General features: G+C 43.3%; 1 protein-coding gene across 1 annotated transcript in view; it reads right to left on the minus strand.

Moving 5' to 3' along the window:
• The window catches only part of SHISA9 (shisa family member 9), a 338,473-nt gene that overhangs the window by 19,876 nt on the left and 298,028 nt on the right, over window positions 1-20,569 (minus strand). The window contains exons 3-4 of the mRNA XM_025370744.1: window positions 14,415-14,570; window positions 3,899-3,946 (exon numbers count right to left, since the gene is read on the minus strand). Of these exons, the coding sequence (XP_025226529.1) occupies window positions 3,899-3,946; window positions 14,415-14,570 (204 nt within the window). The remainder of the gene's footprint in view (window positions 1-3,898; window positions 3,947-14,414; window positions 14,571-20,569) is intronic.

Genomic DNA, 20,569 nt, shown 5'->3' on the forward strand with positions numbered 1-20,569 from the left:
TAAACAGGTGTGACAAGTGTTGCCAAGGCTGGGTGTGGGAGGATCAACAGCAGTGGCCACTAGGGGGCAACTTGCATGGGAAGCCCTACGTAGTGAAAAATAAATCACACCAACTAGTGTGATGTTTACCATTTCCTGTCCTGGGAGACACACTCCAAAGGGAGTCATTTCCAGTGCAGGTGGCAGTAAGAAACTTGTCTCTTGAAGGACCTTATCCTTTCTCCTTGACAGCTACTTCCTTTTCCCATCTCCCCCAGTGACACCCCCTGCTCCCCAGTGACACCTGCACCTCTGCCTACTTCTCTGCCCATGCCCTATGTTCCCAAAGTGGGTTCCCAGCAACATTCATGCCACTGAATGTTAAGATGTTCACTAGTTTTCCTTAAGAACAAAGAGATCAGATGTCAAAAGTGTTTGGGAAATGGTGGGTTAAAAAGAGTTCACCAGTTTTTATTACCACAAGGCTTTTCAGAGCCTTTAATTTGCTCACCTGATAATAACAGTACTACTAATACCAGTTGTAACCTGCATGCATTTATTACTTTCCACATGCCAGGTACTGTGACACATGTTTTAAACATCTTATTTCACAACAAGCTAGGAGGGAGGTGATATGATGGTCTCCACTTTGCAGAACAGAAAATAGGGGATCAGAGAGGTTGAAGATACCAAGACTAGCAAATGATGGTGCCTGTATTGGAACCCATGTGTATCTGAGTCTAAGCCCATCATATCCAACTTGTCTCTTTTTATTTGTGACAGAGTCTCGCTCTGCCATCCAGGCTGGAGTGCGGTGGCATGATATCGGCTCACTGCAACCTCCACCTCCCGGGTTCAAGCAATTCTCCTGCCTCAGCCTCCGGAGTAGCTGGGACTACAGGCACGTGCCACCATGCCTGGCTAATTTTGGTAATTTTAGTAGAGACAGGGTTTCACCATGTTGGCCAGGCTGGTCACAAACTCCTGACCTCAGGTGATCTGCCTGCCTCAGCCTCCCAATGTGCTGGGATTACAGGCGTGAGACACTGCGCCTGGCCTGTCTCTCCCTTTTAAGAAAGTGACAGAATGTGGAAGGTGGGGGCATACAAACTCCCCAACCTTGCTACTATACCTCATTTAGAGTCTGGGTCTAGAGGTTGAGTAGAGAACACTGGCGGCAGACCAATGACCCTAGAGGAACTTGGTTCTCACTGGGACCCCTTTTCCTCTCCCCGGACAAGGCAGGATACAGGTGCCTTTAGCAGGACAGGTGAAGTTAGCCTGGTTTGGGTAGAAAACAGCTCCCTGCTTTTAACCTATCCTGAAATACGCTCTAAATGCATCAGACGACAAAAGGATGATATAAGGACAGAAATGCAGACTGCCTCCAAATGCCATCACAGGGATCCTAATGGCTTTGTTTTTCACAGGGAGGGAAAAAAAAGGTTAATGCCTCAAATTAGTAGGTCTGTCATGTTCCAAATTGTTTGCATTTCTAAAAATGGACTTTGACATGTGAATACTTATTATCTAATGCAAAACCCAAAAATGTCTCTCTCAAGGCAACAGCCAGGCAGTCAGGGGACTCTCATTAAACACACTGATGTAAAGCTCTCTTTCCCAGTGAGGGAACAGAATTCACTCTCCTCCCTGCAACAACTCGGGATGTTTCTGAGCCTCTGGGGCCCTGGTCAAACTCTCCTCTTCAGAACCTTCAGCTTACAAAAAGATATCTGGAGAACAAACCACAGGGTGTTAGTTTCCCCAAAAGATATCTTGACTGCAGTCATTTTCACAGTGTGGTCCCAGACCTGTAGCATCAGCATCACCTTGGGACCTGTTAGCAGTTCCACTCCTCAGACCCCATCCAAGGCTTAGTGAATCAGGTGCTCCTGGGTGAGGCCCAGGAATCTGGGTTTGTAACAACCTTCCGAGTGATGCTGATGCATGCTCAAGCTGGTTACAACGTGAGAGCCATTGGTCTCATGGTCCTCCTCCTCCTCACTCAGTACGTTTTGCAGACTCTCAATGATCCTTCTACTCCATTTTCTTCTCTCTGTCCTCTACCCACCCCAGTGCAGGTCACCACCCACCTGCAAGAGCCTTCCAGTGGGTGTCCACAACTCTAGTCCACAGTCCCCTAATCCAGTCTCCACTTAGAAGCCAGAATAATCTTTTGAGAGGGCAAAAAAAAAAAAAAAAAAAAAAAATGGCCATGACTGTTGATATGGTTTGGCTGTCCCCCGACCCAAATCTCATCTTGAATTGTAACTCCCACAGTTCCCACGTGTTGTGGGAGGAACCCCGTGGGAGAGGACTGAATCATGGAGGTGGGTCTTTCCTGCGCCGTTCTTGTGATAGTGAATGAGTCTCACAAGTTTGGATGGTTTTAAAAATGGGAGTTTCCCTGCACAAGCTCTCTCTTTGCTATCCACATAAGATGTGACTTGCTCCTCCTTGCCTTCTGCCTTGACTGTGAGGTTTCCCCAGTCACGTGGAACTGTGAGTCCAATAAACCTTGCTCTTTTGTAAATTGCCCAGTCTTGGGTGTGTCTTTATCAGCAGCATTAAAACGGACTAATACACCAGTTTCTTGCTTATATCCCTGCGATGCCTCCTAATTTTCCCCAGTTCAAGCTCATTAAAGGGTTCTACCAGCCGGGCGTGGTGGCTCATGCCTGTGATCCCAGCCCTTTGGGAGACTAAGGCAGGTGAGTCATCTGAGGTCAGGATTTTGACCAGCCTGGCCAGCATGGTGAAACCCCATTTCTACTATATATACACACACACACACACACACACAAATATATATATATATATATATATATATATATATCAAAAATTAGCTGGGCGTAGTGGCATGTGCCTGTAGTCCTAGCTACTCGGGAGGCTGAGGCAGGAGAATCACTTGAACCTGGGAGGCAGAGGTTGCAGTGAGCCAAGATCACACCTCTGCACTTCAGCCTGGGTGACAGAGTGAGACTCCATGTCATAAATAAATAAATAAATAAACAAATAAACAAATACATACATAGTTCTACCTCCACCTCCTTAGGTCAGCTACTTCTCCACCAAGTCCAACAAAGCATAAAGAGAAGGGTGTTTCTGGTCTATTCTAAAAAGAGCCGCTTCCCATTACACCCCAGTAGAAAATAGCTTAGAATAAGAGTCAGACTGATAGAGGTTCAAACTGCAACTCTACCACTGAATAGTCATATGACTGTAGACCAGCAAGACTTATCCTTACTTAGACATCATGTCCTCACTTCTAAATGTGGAAGACAATGCCTACACAGCCTTATCATCAGAGAATTAAATGATAAAATGATGTAAAGGGCCAGTCCTCTGGCACATAGGGAGCTAATTAATTAATGATACCTGCCACCTGGTCTGGTCACCCAGCTGGGTTAACTCACAGACTCAAGTCGACCAACTTCTTAACCCTCTCTGCTTACCACGCTGTCCCAGGAAAGCTGAAAATAGCATTCTGTTCTCTAAAAGGCTAATCATTCCCAAGACCCTTGGCCAATAACTTCACTAAGTTTATCTCTCCCTCAGAAGCTGTGTTCTTCTCCCACCCCGCCCCCATTAATTTACCTTGTGTTTTGCCATTTACCATTGCAGCTTTCTGAGAAAAATTAACACATTTCACCTTACCTGGCATGATTTCTCATAGTGATGTTTTCCACCAGGCAACAAATATTGGGAAGTGAGGGGTAGCACGTTGTCCAACAATTGCTAGATGCACACACACACACAAACACCTACACACTGGAACTTAGACGGACTTGCAGATGCCACCCTATGCAGACACACATGTGCACAGGTCACACAGACACCAGGACTCTCTATCCCTTCATTATTTAATGCTAAATTTGACAACACCTGGACGAAAGAGCTAGAAAAAGCCGTACAGTACCTTTTGGTGACTTAAGTGTCGATACTGCCCAGTCACCATCAGAACTTCCTAAAAAAATAACAATCAAGAGATGCCGATGATCTGTTTGCAGGGCACCCACGTTCACTATGCCCTCACACCCAGGTGCTGTTGGCTGCCCCTGCTGCAGCCTCCAAGCAGGGGCAGGCCTCAGGGGACCCAGGGAACAGGGAAGGGAGCCACGTGTGAAAACGCAGCTATGTGTGTACCTCTTTCTGCAAGGCCTTGAAGCAACATCACGTTAACACCCAACAGAAGATCAAAAGAAGCCTCCTGAAAAAGGCCTAGATATGTTCAGTTATGTAAGGCAGAAAGAGAATTCTTAGGTGGAAAATCTGGCTGTAAATTTCAACCTGCTTAGAAAAAAAGGAAATTTTGAGTTATATGAGCTCATCTTAGCTCAAGACTACACTCTGATGACAAGAGGTAGATTTTGATCGTGTCCCACTGCAATCCCCCTCTCCTGAAAAGGGGCACATTATTAGCCCCAGATTCAAGGTTGGGACAGGCTCTACTGACTGCGACTTTAAATGCTGGGTGACAGGCCCCGTGGGGTTGGGGCTACCTTACCACAGTACCTAATACACAGTCTGTGTTTGGAAAATATGACTGAATGAAGGAATGCATTCAATTTTATCCAGAGTCACCCTTTCTAAGGTAGGGAAATTCTCCTAAACAGTAACGAGATCAAGCTTGTTATCTGAGAATCCCATAATGAGTAATACATTGCTTTATAGAACAGGTGTGTGCCTGGAGTTTTCATTATAAATCAGTTTATCCGAATTGAATTCCCTTTCAGATGTCCCGAATGAGCCCTGGGGGATCTAACATTATTAACAGAATTCCATAATGACTCCTTTCATAAAATAAAGGATACTGAGAATTGGCCGAGGCTATACCCAACCCAACCCGCCGCCTTCCCCCCATCCCCCCCGCAACCTCGCATCTTCTTTGATAGTTCTTCTCTGTAAGATTGGATTTTACTTAAAGTGGGGCAAACCTACCCACGAGACCTCTCCTCATTGGCTGGAGACGTGGCCAATCAGCGTGTGGTCCTAGCTCTTTCCTTTCTTAGGCATCTACCTGGAAAGACCAAGTCCTCAACAGTTTGGCACCATTTCCAGAGATATATTAGGCTGAGTGAAGGCCCAGGGAACAGTCTGTCATCTGAACGATTACAAAGCACAGATCTAGCCCCATTTAAACATTTCTGGCTGGCCTCCCCAGGCGTGCCAAAGGATGCTCAAATCGCCACATCCCCCCCGTGGATCCGAAATGTACACCCTCATCACTCACAAGAGAGACAACAGGAGCAACAGAAGAGTGAGAAAGTTAAAACTGAGTCGGGCCTGCCCAGGATGACTCGGTTCTCTTCTCCCCCATAGCCAGGGTCATCTGGAAATAGTGGTGCGACCCCAGTTCTTCCTGTGTGGGTGGCCACAGGCTGACCGAGCCACTAAGTCGCTGACTCCAGGGAAGTCAACTCAACCCCTAATCAAATCCATCACTGTTTGCCTTGAAGGCAGGAACCATTCTTTTGTCACCTCTGTCCCCATTACCTCAGATAGGGCTTAGCTCTTGCAATAATGAATTTTCATTTATATGTTCATTGACAATAGCGCATTTAATAAGATGATGTATAGGCTACGGAACATGTAGTAAGGCTCCACTGTGCACTTGGTCACACTCATGGATATTAGAAAAATACTTCGAGGATGAAAAATGCTCATTAAGAGGAAGTAGACCTAAGTTATTAAAAGGAAGGAGATATGAGGGAACTTTCAGTGTGACGAAAACATTTCTCATTTTTATTGGGATGTGGTTACCCAAGTGTATGCTTTTTGTGTTTTAACAATCACACTATTGTAAAATTATGAACTGTGTATTTCACTGTATGTAAAATATACCGCCAATACCGCATACCTCAAATACACTAGACTTCAATTATACTCAGCATCATAGGGAAACTTGTACTTTCTTTTTTTTTTTTTTTTTTTTTTTTGAGACAGAGTCTTGTTCTGTTGTCCAGGCTGCAGTGCAGTGGTGCAATCTCGCCTCATTGGAACCTCCACCCCCACTGCCCCCCAGGTTCAAGTGATTCTCCTGCCTCAGCCTCCTGAGTAGCTGAGATTACAGGTGAGCACCACCACACCTGGCTAATTTTTGTATTTTTAGTAGAGATGGGGTTTCACCATGTTGGCCAGGCTGGTCTTGAACTTCTGATCTCAAGTGATCTGCCCACTTCGGCCTCCCAAAGTGCTAGGATTATAGGCGTGAGCCACTGTGCCCAGCCAAACTTTTACTTTCAAACAAAAAGAGTGATGAGTACCTTAGTAAGCTCTCCTTCCCCTAGAAGAGCAGGGGATAGGCTTTCCCAACTTTTCTTTTGCCTGGTTACATACTTTAGATGCCAGAAATTTCTCTGCAGAAGACAGCATAGTTTCATGGAAAGAACATAGGATTCCAAGTCAAGCACTCTTGAATATGAGTCTTGGCTCTGCCATTTACTAAAAGTATGGATTATGGGGAAATAACTATGCTAAGTTTGTTTCCCCTTCTGCAAAATGGGGGGACTCACAGCCCCCTCAGAGGCGTGCTGTTCATGAGTTCAGTGATGTTAGCCCCCTTTCTGCCCTAACTTCAAAAGAAATTAAACTAGTAGAGTCCAATCCATGGCCAAGTGCCTCATGTATGGCTCTTAGGGTTTTCACTCAGGATTCCAAGAGTAAAGAGGGAATTCCTGCCATATTGAAGTATATTGTTGCATCATTTGAAAAAGCGCTATTGGAAAACTCATTGTGATTCTGGCCAAATAGTCACTCATCTGTCAAATAGCAACACAGACAATTTTTTAAAATAAAATTAAATTTTTGAATTAGAAATGAAGGCACACAGCATTTTATCAATGATGCTGGTACATCCTGTCTCTTTCTTATACTCAGTGGCCAAGGTTGCATTGAGCCATCTTAAGGGCACATAATCAGGAATCTTTGGTCACTTAGGAGATCAATAATCAGAAACCTAGAGGAAAAACTGGACAAGACTGGACAAGGGGCTAATGAAAGATAAATGTCAATGTGCAGGCAATTTTCTGTTTGCAAAGCCCATCAGGAATTACATGAAAGGGTGATCTTTTCCAGTTCTGGAAGTACCAATCATCCCTCTCTGAACCACCAAGTGAGCATTAGGGTTTTTTTTTTTTTTTTTTTTTGAGGCGGAGTCTCACTCTGTTTCCAAGGCTGGAGTGCAGTGGCACGATCTCTGCTCACTGCAAGCTCCGCCTCCCGGGTTCACGCCATTCTCCTGCCTCAGTCTCCCGAGTAGCTGGGACTATGGGCGCCCACCACCACGCCTGGCTAGTTTTTAGCACAGATGGGGTTTCACTATGTTAGCCAGGATGGTCTCCGTCTCCTGACCCCGTGATCCGTCCGTCCCGGCCTCCCAAAGTGCTGGGATTACAGGTGTGAGCCACCACACCCGGCCTAGGGATATTTTCATAAAGACATCTGTCTTGCAAACTTTGGCCTATGAAGAACCACAAGGTAGGCTCCCATATTGTAACCATATGGGCACCTCAGGCCAGGGAACTTGTATGCTTAACTGGATTTTCAGGTTACATTTTTGGTTCTGTCTATAACAAGACACACTTCTCAACCTCGACACTGGTGGGAAATGTTTAAATCCACATTACATTTTTGCTTTAGTAAGGAGAGTCAATTAAGTGAAACAGAATATTTCTCTGATGAATTGTATCGAAACATAATATTTCTCTGATGGATAGCGTTACAGTATCTATATGCCTGGGCATTGACCTTTATTGTCCACCCTGAAGATGGGGAACTTGAAGAGGTCTGGACTGATTCTTTGAGGGTCCTTAGGACAGTTTAGAAAAACAATTTGTTTGTTTGTTTGTTTGCTTGCTTGCTTGTTTTATCAGATCTCCGGCATGAGTTAACTTTCATTTATGTCTTTCCCATCAGACCAGAGTAAAAAATATGGAACCAACCCTTTCTCCCTCAAAATGAAATGTGGGCAATTGCATGTTAATCCAGGTACCAGTGTATCTCGGAGATCAGGGGAAAATCCTGACCACAGATAACTCTGGTATGGGTCTTTAATATGCTGCAGGATTTGCTGAGGACTGACATGCGTCAGGCTAAGAACTTTACCCACACTATGTCATCAAATTTTCGAAGCCATTATCTGTGTATTATTATTATCTCCATTTCACAGAAGGGGAAACTGAGACCTGAGGAAGTTAAATAATTTTTGCAATTACTTGGTAAATGTCCAAGCTGAGTCTTAAACTTACCCCTAACCAATTCCAGAGGCTATGCTATATTCCGCTATCCTGCTGATTCTCTCAGACCCCTCTCAGGCTAGATGAGGTGCTTCTCTTAGGGCATTATTCACTAGTTTTACAAATAGGTGTTGGGAGTCCTTACTAAGCACCCCACATAACATTAGGCACTGGGGATACATTGACGAATGGGATAGACTTGGTTCTTGCCTCAGTGGGACTTGCAGTCAAGGGAAACCAGACTTAATGTTTGGAGAATGAATGAACAAACTGAAGGAATAACTCAAAGTCATCATCCCTTCTGGTACAAAGTGCTATATGGTTTAGCCCCTGACACTTCACTAGTGTGTGCTAATATTTTACCAAGAGCTGGGCAGTGAACCCCTTGGGAACAGAAACCATTCTGCAATTACATCCCATGTATGACTAGGTGGTGCATGTCCAAATCTCTCAATAGGAGAATTGCTTGAACCCAGGAGGCGGAGATTGCGGTGGGCCGAGATCGCGCCATGGCACTCCAGCCTGGGCGACAGAAGCGAAACTCCATCTCAAAAAAACAAAACAAAACAAAACAAAAAAGAAAGAAAAAGAAGAGAGGACACTTTAAACATGAATGAGGGTGATCCCAACAAGCAAACAAAAATAAAATATAACAAAATAGAAAGGAAGGCAGGTTTGGGGAGAATTTGTCTCAGGAACAACCAACATTACCATCCTTTATTCAAACCTTTTTTTCCCCGAGTTGGCGGGAAATGAATGGGACATATTTAAGGCATTCTAGCAACTAGAATGAGTAGAATTATTTAATTTTATAATTTTAAAATTAAAATGGAGCTTGGACATCTTATAGTTCAGTTTTCTCATTTTTCACATGAAGAAGCTGAAATCCAAGAGCTTCACTGACCTGCTCAAAGTCATATAGCTAAGTACGGTTAGAGTCTGAGTGAGACAGAGCCTCTGATCATCTTCCCAGTGCTCTGGATATTAAAGCTTCCCAGAGAAATTTATTTTCCAGAAGTATTTTTGAGCTTACCAGTTAACCCTAAAGGTTGTCTAACCTCTCCTTATTCTCTGGATTGAAATATTTAGAAAATGAATCTGGTTATCTGAGGTTGCAGAACTTTCAACGGCAAACCATTTTTTAAACAACTCCTCTCCTGGATGGTAATGAGTTCATTAATAAAATGCATTTCATCATTCACACCATGATCACATTATGCTTTAACAAAGAACCCTTGAAAGAACATTTATTATGGGATTTGCATTTTATTTGCTCAGGCAGATGCTGGATTCCTGGCTAACACATTGAGTCAAGCAATCCCTCAGTCTGCTCTGCATTGGCCCTTCAGATTCACAAGACTGTCTGCGTCTCAGGGAAAGCCCTGAGAACTCTCACAATGGTCAGAAAAACAGGATGAAGAACAGGAGGGGGTACATCAACCACATCTAGGACTGGGGAAGGTGCCCCATGTGGGATGCTTCAGAGTTTTCTAGGAGGTATAAGGGTGCTTCCTTACAACCAAGCTATTCTTTTTATTCTTGTCAAAGACAAGCTCATTCATTCATTCAACAAACATTTCAGGAGTTCCTGATTTATGAACAGAGGGTTACTCAAAGAGTGTGAAATGATTTTCACACTGAGAATTTAATCCCAAATGCACTGCAGACATTTGCTGTATAGAGGAGCCCCACAGAAATCTTGGAGAAAATCAGGGAATTCCTGTTGGAATATCCCTCTGCTATTTTCCCAGAGAGCGACTGGGTGTCAGACTGGAACGCAGTGGCACTGTCTCGACTCACTGCAACCTCCACCTCCCAGGTTCAAGTGATTCTCATGCCTCAGCCTCCAGAGTAGCTGGGATTACAGGCGCCCACCACCACGCCTGGCTAATTTTTGTATTTTTAGTAGAGATGGGGTTTTGCCATATTGGCCAGGCTGGTCTTCAACTCCTGGCCTGGTTGATTTTGTAAATGTCTAAAGAAGAATACAATAAAATGGCATATGTTAGATGTTAAATAACATCTATCTAACATCTATCTGAGCCTCCCAGGAGGCTCAGAAAGGGAAGTGAGCCACCAAATAGCATATGAAGGCTTCCACAGTTACATTGGCGAAGATGCCGTGACTCTTGCTCTCCTAGGTAACAGCCCTCATCCCTTCCCAGTAATACTGAGTATATTCGAATGTGGTTGGGATGCATATGCTGTGCAAACAGAGAATACGGAATAGAAGGAATCTGTTGTCATGGGACATAATGAGGGTTGAGCTGGGTATAGAAATTCAGTGTGAAACATGGGTAACCAGTATGTAGGGTCTTACAAGACTTCAGATTTAGAAAAGCCTGTGTCAGTTTGAACATCCTGTGTCCTTGGTATTATAAATTTGGCTCAGTTACTATTTGAATGATTCCATCTGGAAATCCTAAGAGATCAGGGAACATGAATTCCCAAAGATAGACTTCTGATACAAACACTCGCTAAGCACCTAGTAAGTGCCTGGCCCTATGCTAGGCACCAAAATGCTTGTTTTGTGAATCTGAAGTGTGTTGATTATGGTTACTGCAGGCATCTTAGACACATGGTTGTGTCAGTGCTTTGGGTTCTGGTGTTAGTTTATAACAGAATTAGCATATTTCATACTGAAATCAATCAGCAAGTATCTCCCATCCCATCTCCATTGAGGGGCTTGGCAGTGACGGGAGAAAAAATGATGAACAGTTGATAATAAAAGAAAGTACATGGTTTGTAGGGTTTTCTGCCTGCCCAGAGTTTTCCAGGAGCCAAAACTATGTGGAAATAGATAAATAAATAAGTTTATGAATAACTAAAGAGTAGAAGGACCTCTACCAATAAACGGGATTCCACTCAAAGTGAATTGTTCTAATGCTTTGGAGCTTCTGACAGTCAATTCGGCTGGGAAGGTGAGGATTCCATGTTGGAAAAGGAGAATGTTTAAGGAATCCTTCCTGGCCAAATGTGGTGGTTCACGCCTGTAATCTCAGCACTTTAGGAGGCCGAGGCAGGTGGATCATTTGAGGTCAGGAGTTTGAGACCAGCTGAGCAACATGAAGAAACCCGTCTCTACTAAAAATACAAAAAAAAAAAAAAAATATTAGGCCTGATGGTGCATGCCTGTAATCTCAGCTACTCGGGAGGCTGAGGCAGGAGAATCGCTTGAACTCCAGAGGCAGAGGTTGCAGTGAGCCAAGATCACGCCATTGCACTCTAGCCAGAGTGATAGAGTGAGACTCTGTCCCAAAAAAGAAAAAAGAAGACCTTCCTATGATATCTGAGCATGCTCTAAGATGGAAATCAGAAAAGGATTCATCCATGGGGCTACTAGAAACAGGACCAGGGAGCTCTGGAGAAGGGAGGTGACAAATATATGCTGAATGAATGTCCTTTACCAGGCTATAATATAAGTCATCACAGGCATCCTTAGACCCATTTTACAGATTACAAGACTGAGACCTTAAAAAGGGGTTAAGTGTTGCCCAAGGCTACACAGAGAGTAAGTAGTAGGGCTAGGATTTGAACTCACATCTGTTTGGCTCCTTCTAGCTCCCCAAGGAATAGACTCAGAGAAGGAACAGGTGAAGTAGAAAACCTGGCTTTAAAATCTCTCCTCTGAGACAGGGAGAAAAAACAGAACTCACAGCACATAGTGAGAAGGAAAGGAAAGGAAAGGAATTTCTCCCACGTATTAATAATGCACAGGAATGTAAAGAACAATTAAGGTCATTAGAAGAGGAAATTCAGAGCAAGCACTTGAAACAGGATTTGGTTTTCCTGGATGTGGGGCTGATGAAGTGGTTTTCATGAACGGCTGTCACCCCTGGCTTCACACTAGAAACAGCCACAGAGTGCTTTCAACATGCACATGTCTGGATCTTATCTTCAACCAGTTCAATTGAAATCTCTATGTGTGTGATGTTCCCCTTCCCGAGTCCAAGTGATCTCATTGTTCAGTTCCCACCTATGAGTGAGAACATGCGGTGTTTGGTTTTCTGTTCTTGCGATAGTTTGCTGAGAATGATGGTTTCCAGCTGCATCCATGTCCCTATAAAGGACACAAACTCATCCTTTTTTATGGCTGCATAGTATTCCATGGTGTATATGTGCCACATTTTCTTAATCCAGTCTGTCACTGATGAATATTTGGGTTGGTTCCAAGTCTTTGCTGTTGTGAATAGTGCCGCAATAAACATACGTGTGCATGTGTCTTTATAGCAGCATGATTTATAATCCTTTGGGTATATACCCAGTAATGGGATGGCTGGGTCATATGGTACTTCTAGTTCTAGATCCTTGGGGGAACATCACACACCGGGGCCTATCATGGGGGGGGGGGAGGGGAGAGGGATTGCATTGGGAGTTATACCTGATGTAAATGACGAGCTGATGGGTGCTGACGAGTTGATGGGTGCAGCACACCAACATAGCACAAGTATACATATGTAACAAACCTGCACATTGTGCACATGTACCCTAGAACTTAAAGTATAATAATAATAATAAAAAAAAAAAAAAAAGAAATCTCTAGGGTGGGCCTGGGGCATCCTTATATTTTACCTGCTCTCCAGGTGATTCTAGTAATTGGCATCCATATGTGAGAACCATTAATTTAGGGAACCCTGAGGTTGCCACAGTCAATCAGGAGTCAGGAATCGCTTTCTGTGGCTGTTGCTTCTATCCGATAGAACCCTTTTATGAGCAAACTGTTCAGGAGCCTCAGTCACTGTCAGGGTTACTATCACACCCCCTCATGTTTAAATTGAAGAATGGACTGAAGGAATCAGGGCAGTGGTGGAAGCAGTGGCTCTGGAGTGATAAAAATAGAGTTCAACTCTCAGCTCTGTCATCCACTGCTGCTTGACTTGGGCAAGTTATATTAGCCTCTTAGAGTCTCAGTTTTCTAATCTGGCAATTGGGATAATCATTGTGTCTTCACCTTGGAATCACTATGAGAAAACAAGGGTTCAATTCAATGTCTTGCACTTGGTAAGAACTCAATTAGTAGTAGCTCCAGACTGCCCACCCCAGTAAATATTTAAATCCTGAAGAGCAGAAGTTGCCTGGGATAGGAATGTGCATTGTTCACCAACTTCTTAGAAATGGGATGGACTATGCAGCTGAAGGGTGTTACCCATATCCACCAAAGTGTAAGGCATTTCTGAGATGGAGAGACCTAGATTATATGTCAATATTCCCTGAGGATCAACTAGGGTAGATGGAGATGGTAAACGTGTTAAAGTGTCAGTGGGACCAAATGAACATCCAGGTTCTTCTCCCGAGGAAACAGCCCTCACCGCACATATGCCCCTCGTCCAGCCACCCTACCTTACATGGCAATGTAGAACTTGTTCTAGGTCAGAGAAAGCAGCTGAGGTCTCTGGTCCTTAGAAACCTGGGTCCCAGGTAGAGAGACCCAGAAGATGAGTAGATAGATAGATAGATAGATAGATAGACAGATAGATAGATAGATAGATAATAGGTAGATAGATAGATAGATAGATAATAGGTAGATAGATAGATGATAGATAAATAGATAGATAGATAATGGGTAGATAGATACTAGATAGCTAACAGGTAGATATATGATTGATGATAGATAATAGATAAGTGGATAGGTAGATGGATGGAAGGATGGATGGATGATAGACAGATAGATAATACATAGGTAGGTAGATAGATGGATAAGTGAATAGGTGGATGGGTGGATGGATCGATAGATGATAGATAGATAGATGATAGGATAATAGGTAGATAGATAGATTCAATAGATAATAGGTAGATAGATAAGTGAATAGGGAGATGGATGGATGATGGATGGATGGATGGACAGACAGATAGATAATACGTATCTAGGCAGATAGATAGATGGATAAGTGAATAGCTGGATAGATGAATGGATGGATAGATAGAATGGATAGGCAGATGGATGGATGAATGAATGGGTATACAGAGATAGATAGATAGATAGATAGATAGATAGATAGATAGATAGATAGATATACATATTTATAGACAGAGAGTGAATGAAAATGAGATAGAGGCAGAGAAAAGCAGAAAGACAGAATGAAAAATAAGAGCTAGAAAAAGGAATTAGGAAAGAAAACTGGAGATAAAGAGATCTACAAGAAGCAGCAAAGGACAGGAAAGAAGAGAAAGAAAAAAGATCCATCAGGAGGTCCTTACCGACTGCCTTTAAGGAGGCGTACTTGTTGAGCTCTTTCCCTGGTGGCTGCTGTTCGTAGGGGTTGGAGATCTGGCCCAGGTTTGGGTATGAATGTGGATGGCCCATCTGCTGGAGGAGAGGAGAGGTGGGCACTGCGTTGTTCATCTGGGTGGCATCTGGAAGTGAAGACACAGAAGGAGATTGTCACAGACAGGGCAGAACCATCTACTTTCCCTCCTATCACCACATCCCTGGAGACCAAAACTCTCCCCACCATTTAGGGACTCCAGTCGCAAAACAGCAGAGGGTTCACAGATACATGGGACACAACTGAGTTTATAATCTTTACTGGAGAGCAAATGAGGACAGGTGGCTGTTCTTCTGACATCACCTCAAAGGATGTGCTCAAAAACATGTTAAACTAACATGTTAAGGTCCTATCAATAGAGAGGTTATTTTTGTCATTGAAACGATATTTGTACAAAAAGATGCCCAACCTCAGTAACAGTCAAAGAAATGCAAGTCAGAAGAACAATGAGAAGCCATTCCTTTGCCAAGAGATTGGCAGACGTTAAAGGGACTGAAGGACTTAAGTACCGACAGAGATACTGAGTACAGGGAGGCCTCCTAAAGCTGCTGGTGGACATGCAATTTGCTATATTTGCAGGAAGAAATCAGGCACTGAGTATTGAAATGTAAAGCATATGTACATGCTGACTGAACAATACCACTTCTAGCAACTGAGCCTACAGAAGTATAAGCATCAGAATGTAAGGGTATTTGTTCAGAGATATTTTTGCACCATTGTTTGTAAAATGAAAACACTCACACAGAAACAATCTTAACTCCTATCAATGTGGGAATTCTTAAATGAATTACTATAATACATATGATATACATAATATGTATACATATGATGGAATATCATTCAGGTGTCAGAAAAAAATGAATGAAAAATTGAACAGTTTCTTATGGTTTATATTGTTAAAGGGAAAAAAGCAAGCTTTAAAGGAAAGCAAATAGTATAGTATTTTCTGTTAAGTAAAAGAAAAATCTATGTGTATATTTTTGCATACTATGGGTTTGCATAAGATAGAAACATACGTAAAGACAAACAAACTAAATACTGGCTACTTGAAGGGAAATGAGATTCAGGGAAAGAGAGATTCAAGATTTTTCTGAGCTGAGATCTGCAGGAAGGAGGCTTGTTATGATAGTTCAGTGTGGTGGAAGGTGGAAGGTATGAGGGAGGGTATTTCAGGCAGAGGAAGCAGCATGAGCAAAAGCTGTGGAGCTGGATGGAACCTGGTGTGCTCAGCAATGGAAGGAATTGCTGTCTGAGCTCTGGCCATGCACAGCTAGAGAATACAGTGTGAGGAAAGTGGAATGAGGTGGGACTGGAGAGGGTGGCAGGACCCAGTGAACACTGGTAAAGGTTCCTGTCTTTATCCTGAGAGCAATGGGATGGATAGACAGGAGGCGAGAACCAAATGGGAATGGAATCTCCCTTCCCAACCGAATGGAATGAAGATTCCATTCCCATTTGGTTCTCGCCTCCTGTCTATCCATCCCATCACTGTGAGATAATGATGGCTCACTTTCAGGTGGAAAGTACAGGTTCCCTGTGGCTTCATGAAGCACATGTGTCCATCCAGGTATGCACTGCAGTGGATGCTGGTGGTGTCTTGAAAGATCCCCTTTATCTAGCAAGTACCCCCATTTCCCAGCTGCTGCAAATGTTGGCTGCTAACAGCTCACAGCCGCCTTCAGTACCCAGAGAATTGCTCTTGGCTAATCGAAGCCACTGCCCTGGGGTCAATATGCTTCACCCATCTTGCCCTCAGGTGGTCAACAACCAATGTCCCACTGATGCTGATGTCCAAAGACCAGCCCCTTGTCTCAACATGGGTATAACTTTATGAAATGATGATACTCCAGAGTTCATGGACTGGGACAAGTTTAGAGTAAGGGGTCGGCAATCTTTTTCTGTAAAGGGCCAGAGAGTAAGTATTTTAGACTTTGTAGGCCATCAGTCTCTGTTTTAACTACTCCACTCTGCCTTTGTAGCATGAATGCAGCCCTAGAGGGGAGACAGTTGACCCTCTGTATCCACAGGTTCTACACCCTTGGATTCAGCCAACTGTGAATTGAAAATACCCAGAAAAAAAATTAAAAATAACAATACAATAATATACAAATAAATAAAAAACAATACAAGTAAAAATACAGTATAACAACTATTTACATAACATTTGCGTTGTACTAGTATTATAAGTAATCTAGAGATGATTTAAAGTATACGAGAGGATATGAGTAGGTTATATGAAAATACTATGTCATTTTTTATAACGGACTTGAGCATCTGTTGTTATTGGTATCCATGGAGGGTCCTGAAACCAGATCCCCATGGATACCATGGGACAACCATATAAATGGCCATGGCTGTGTTCCAATAAAACTTCATTTACAAAAACAGGTGGTACAAAATTTGAACCAAGGGCTATAGTTTGACAACCCCTGAATCTGGACCTTACCTGAAACCCCATTTTTGTGTGGCTCTCTAACCTTTCGAAGGTGCTTCCCTCATAATCTTAGAGGTGTGTATTTATTTGTTACCTGAAGAGCACTCCCTCAGAGTCACATGCATCTGAGTCCCTTTCCCAGGCTTTGCTTTTAGATAACTCAACCCCTGATGTATATGAAAAATGTTTGGCTTTAGAAACTAATAAACCCAAACGGAAAGAGGCAGGGATACCCGAGCTGAGGCATGAGGGTAGGGAGAGTATTTTTATCACTTGACCTGCATGGGCCATCACACAAGCCCAAGTGTTAAATGGGAATGTCGCCAAACATAAGTGCCAAGTAACCCAGTCTCTGGCCAACGTCTGGAAAGACGCATGTATCCTTCTACCATGATAGCTTTTTGGCTGAGATTCAGCTGCCATGGGAGAGTCCCAGGATTAATAAAGTAACAGTAGAAAAGGTGTTGATAAGGTATGGCTTTCACTATACCTTGGAACCTAAGATCCTCTGACATTCTCCTCTCCAAAGCCAACCCACCAGGGTTCCTGTCTGCTTCCCCTGGGCATGTCAGGCCAGCCATGTTTTGTTTCCAAGTATTGGTGGGAAATGGCTTACTGTTAAGTTCTCACTGTATGCTGCCGTGTGTGTGTGTGTGTGTGTGTGTGTGTGTGTGTGTGTGTGTGTGTTTCATGACATATTTTTTGGTGGATAGCTACTGCTTTTGTGCACAGTCTTATCTTAGTGACTTCTGGGGAAACACAAACTAAGACAGTTACCATGATTGGCAGCCCATCACACAACTCAAGTGGCGATAAAGCAGCATACCAAAGGACTCAAATGCAAGCATATTTGGCAGGTGATCTCAGGAAATACTTGTAGCAAAAGGATGGGGGAGTTAGGGAACAAGAAGCAAATAGAGTGCAATGCCAAGCAAGATGCAATGTGGTCGACTGGAGTTTAATCCCACTCTGGAATTCTGGCAAATGGTATTGAATGCACGCCTCAAAATTATGTCACCCCAAGGGCAAAGGAGCCCTTAGTATTTACACACAAACTCCTATTAGTCATCGGTTGAGGGCTGCTTCCGGGAGACATTAATTCGTTAGCACTCGCAACTTCCCATGTTCACAGGCAAAGCAAGCTCCAGTGGCCAGAGATACCCTCGCTCAGGGATGTAAGAGCTGGCAGTTGAAATGCAGGTGAGTATGTGCCCAAATAGCAAGGGCTCACTGTGCTTTATAGTAATTCAGACCCCTGGCCATGGAAGTGAGCATGGGCCTGAATCAGACCAATCCCAGTACCTCCTTCTTATAATGATTGGACCAGAGGAGAGCATGTGATCTATGTTGGGCCAATCAGAGTTCTTCCATCAACTTTTCTACTTGGAAACACTGGAGTCAAACAACGAAAAGGCCATGAAGTCAAGAGAAGGTGAAGCTACCATGTGGAGAAAATCTTTCTTCATTATGAAAGAGTAAGAATCACACCCACAGGAAAGAAGCTGAGGAGAGAGAGAAGCCCCTTTCTAAAGAGTGTGTTTTGTGGTTCCTGCCACTTGCAATGTAGAGTTCTGATTAAGGCAATTGTTGTTTGGATTTCCTCGGGGAAGCTGAAACTGGGGAAGGCTGTCCATGCAGCAAACCCAGGTATTGCCTTAAAATGGAAAAGGTATTGCCCCTCAGTTTTCTACAGAGCTACAGCAGAAATTTCAAACAACAAATTGGCTGAGTCGTGCATAGAGCATGCCCAAGGATGCTAGTAAGCTAACTAATGTCTCAATGGCAGGCACTCCTACCCCTGGAAATGCATCCCAAACACTAGACTGTCTAATCAAAGAGTTGAACCTTCAAAGCCTGTTATCCTCCACTATAAGTCCTTTCGGTCATCTGTTTGATCCGTCAGTCCCAGACTCAACCTACTAGGCTCAAACCCTGTTTCCAGATCTGCCAGAGAAAATGCTAAACACTTTGTTAAAGAAAAAAAAAATAATCCTACAGAGGTGTTCCTCACGGAATATCTTGGGACACACTTTTTATATTATTAAACAGAATACATGATATTCCCTTATAAAGTATTTGCTTTTGGATTATTTCTCCCAAGTCCTGAGACACCTCAGGGGCAGTGAGTAGTTTTAATGTAAGTAGGCACAACCATAAAACCCCACCAAAGTGATCCCCTTCAAAAGAAGAAGTGAGGCCACCCCGAAGTTGCACTTCCAGTTTCACATTAAGAACCACATAAAGCAAATTTCTGGCAGTTTTAGATAGCCTTTTTTTTTTTTTTTTTGCTAGTTTCCAGGCACTGAATATTCAGAAATATTAAAATCCAGTTTCAGGGCAGCAATCAAAATTTATTAAACAGACATTTGTGACTAGGTTTTCTAAATGTCATTTTCATTTCACTGGACAGGAAGATAGAGACCAGACCTGGCAACTCAGTTGCTTTGTGAGTTTTCCACAAATATATTCAGCCAGGGAGGAGAAACAAAAAAAAAAAAAAAAAAAAAAAAAAAAGCAGATTGGAGATAAGCCCAGGTTGGAATCCAAGAAAACTAGAACAATAGGATGAGTGAAAAAATGCAGCATGAATGAGATCTAGGTTATAATCTGCAAATCCTTCCCTTACCAAGCTGAGAGAAGAACTATGCATGTGTGTACGTGTGTGTGTATATATATGTATGTATGCATGTGTACATATACATACAAGTAGATATGTACACATATACACACACATATTAATTTTTTTTTTTTTGGAGATGGAGTCTCACTCTGTCGCCCAGGTTGGAGTGCAGTGGAGTGATCTCAGCTCACTGCGACCTCCGCCTCCCAGGTTCAAGTGATTCTCCTGCTTCAGCCTCCCGAGTAGCTGGGATTACAGGCATGTGCCACCACGCCCAGCTAAATTTTGTATTTTTAGTAGAGACGGGGTTTCTCCATGTTGGCCAGGCTCGTCTTGAACTCCTGACCTCAGGTGATCTGCCCGCCTCAGCCTCCCAAAGTACTGGGCTTACAGACGTGAGCCACCTCACCCAGTCCACATATATAATTTCTTTTCCTCAGTCATAGCAATAGATGGACTCCAGTAACATGTCTCACTCTCAGAAGTTCCCTTCTGGACATTCCCCATCCCCAGAGATATCTTACCCACCTCTGTGGAAAGGTACTCCTTATCCAATGCCACAAGAACATTTTCCCCACCTCATTATAAGCGCAACTCATTATGACCCTTTGAAATAACTAATGAAGACTTGCCCTTCTGTGATGCTGTTTTTCCATGCAGACCCTCGGTCCGCAAACGACAAATTCATGGTGTCCTGTGCTCTCCTTCCTAAGACAGAGAAGGAACCTCCTATATCCCACCATCGTCTTCAAAGAAAGTTAAGATACAATTACTCTAATTGGAAGCATCTGGCAGACTTGCACCAAGGTAGCCACCATGTAACTCCTGTTGTTAGGTGGTATATCTTAGTTACTAAACAGGGAAATAAAATGGATACAATTCAGATAGAGCCAGTTAATGTAAAAATGCTCAGTTACAAACACCGAGAGAATGCTCCAAGTTTCTCCGTGCAGAGGAGACAAATATTAACTGTCAGAAACTAGACCATTCTGGCTCATCTTAAAGGAAAGGCAACATAGTGACTCCTTCAAAG

The sequence above is a fragment of the Theropithecus gelada genome, chromosome 20 (genome assembly GCF_003255815.1).
Source record: "Theropithecus gelada isolate Dixy chromosome 20, Tgel_1.0, whole genome shotgun sequence".
NCBI lineage: Eukaryota > Metazoa > Chordata > Mammalia > Primates > Cercopithecidae > Theropithecus > Theropithecus gelada.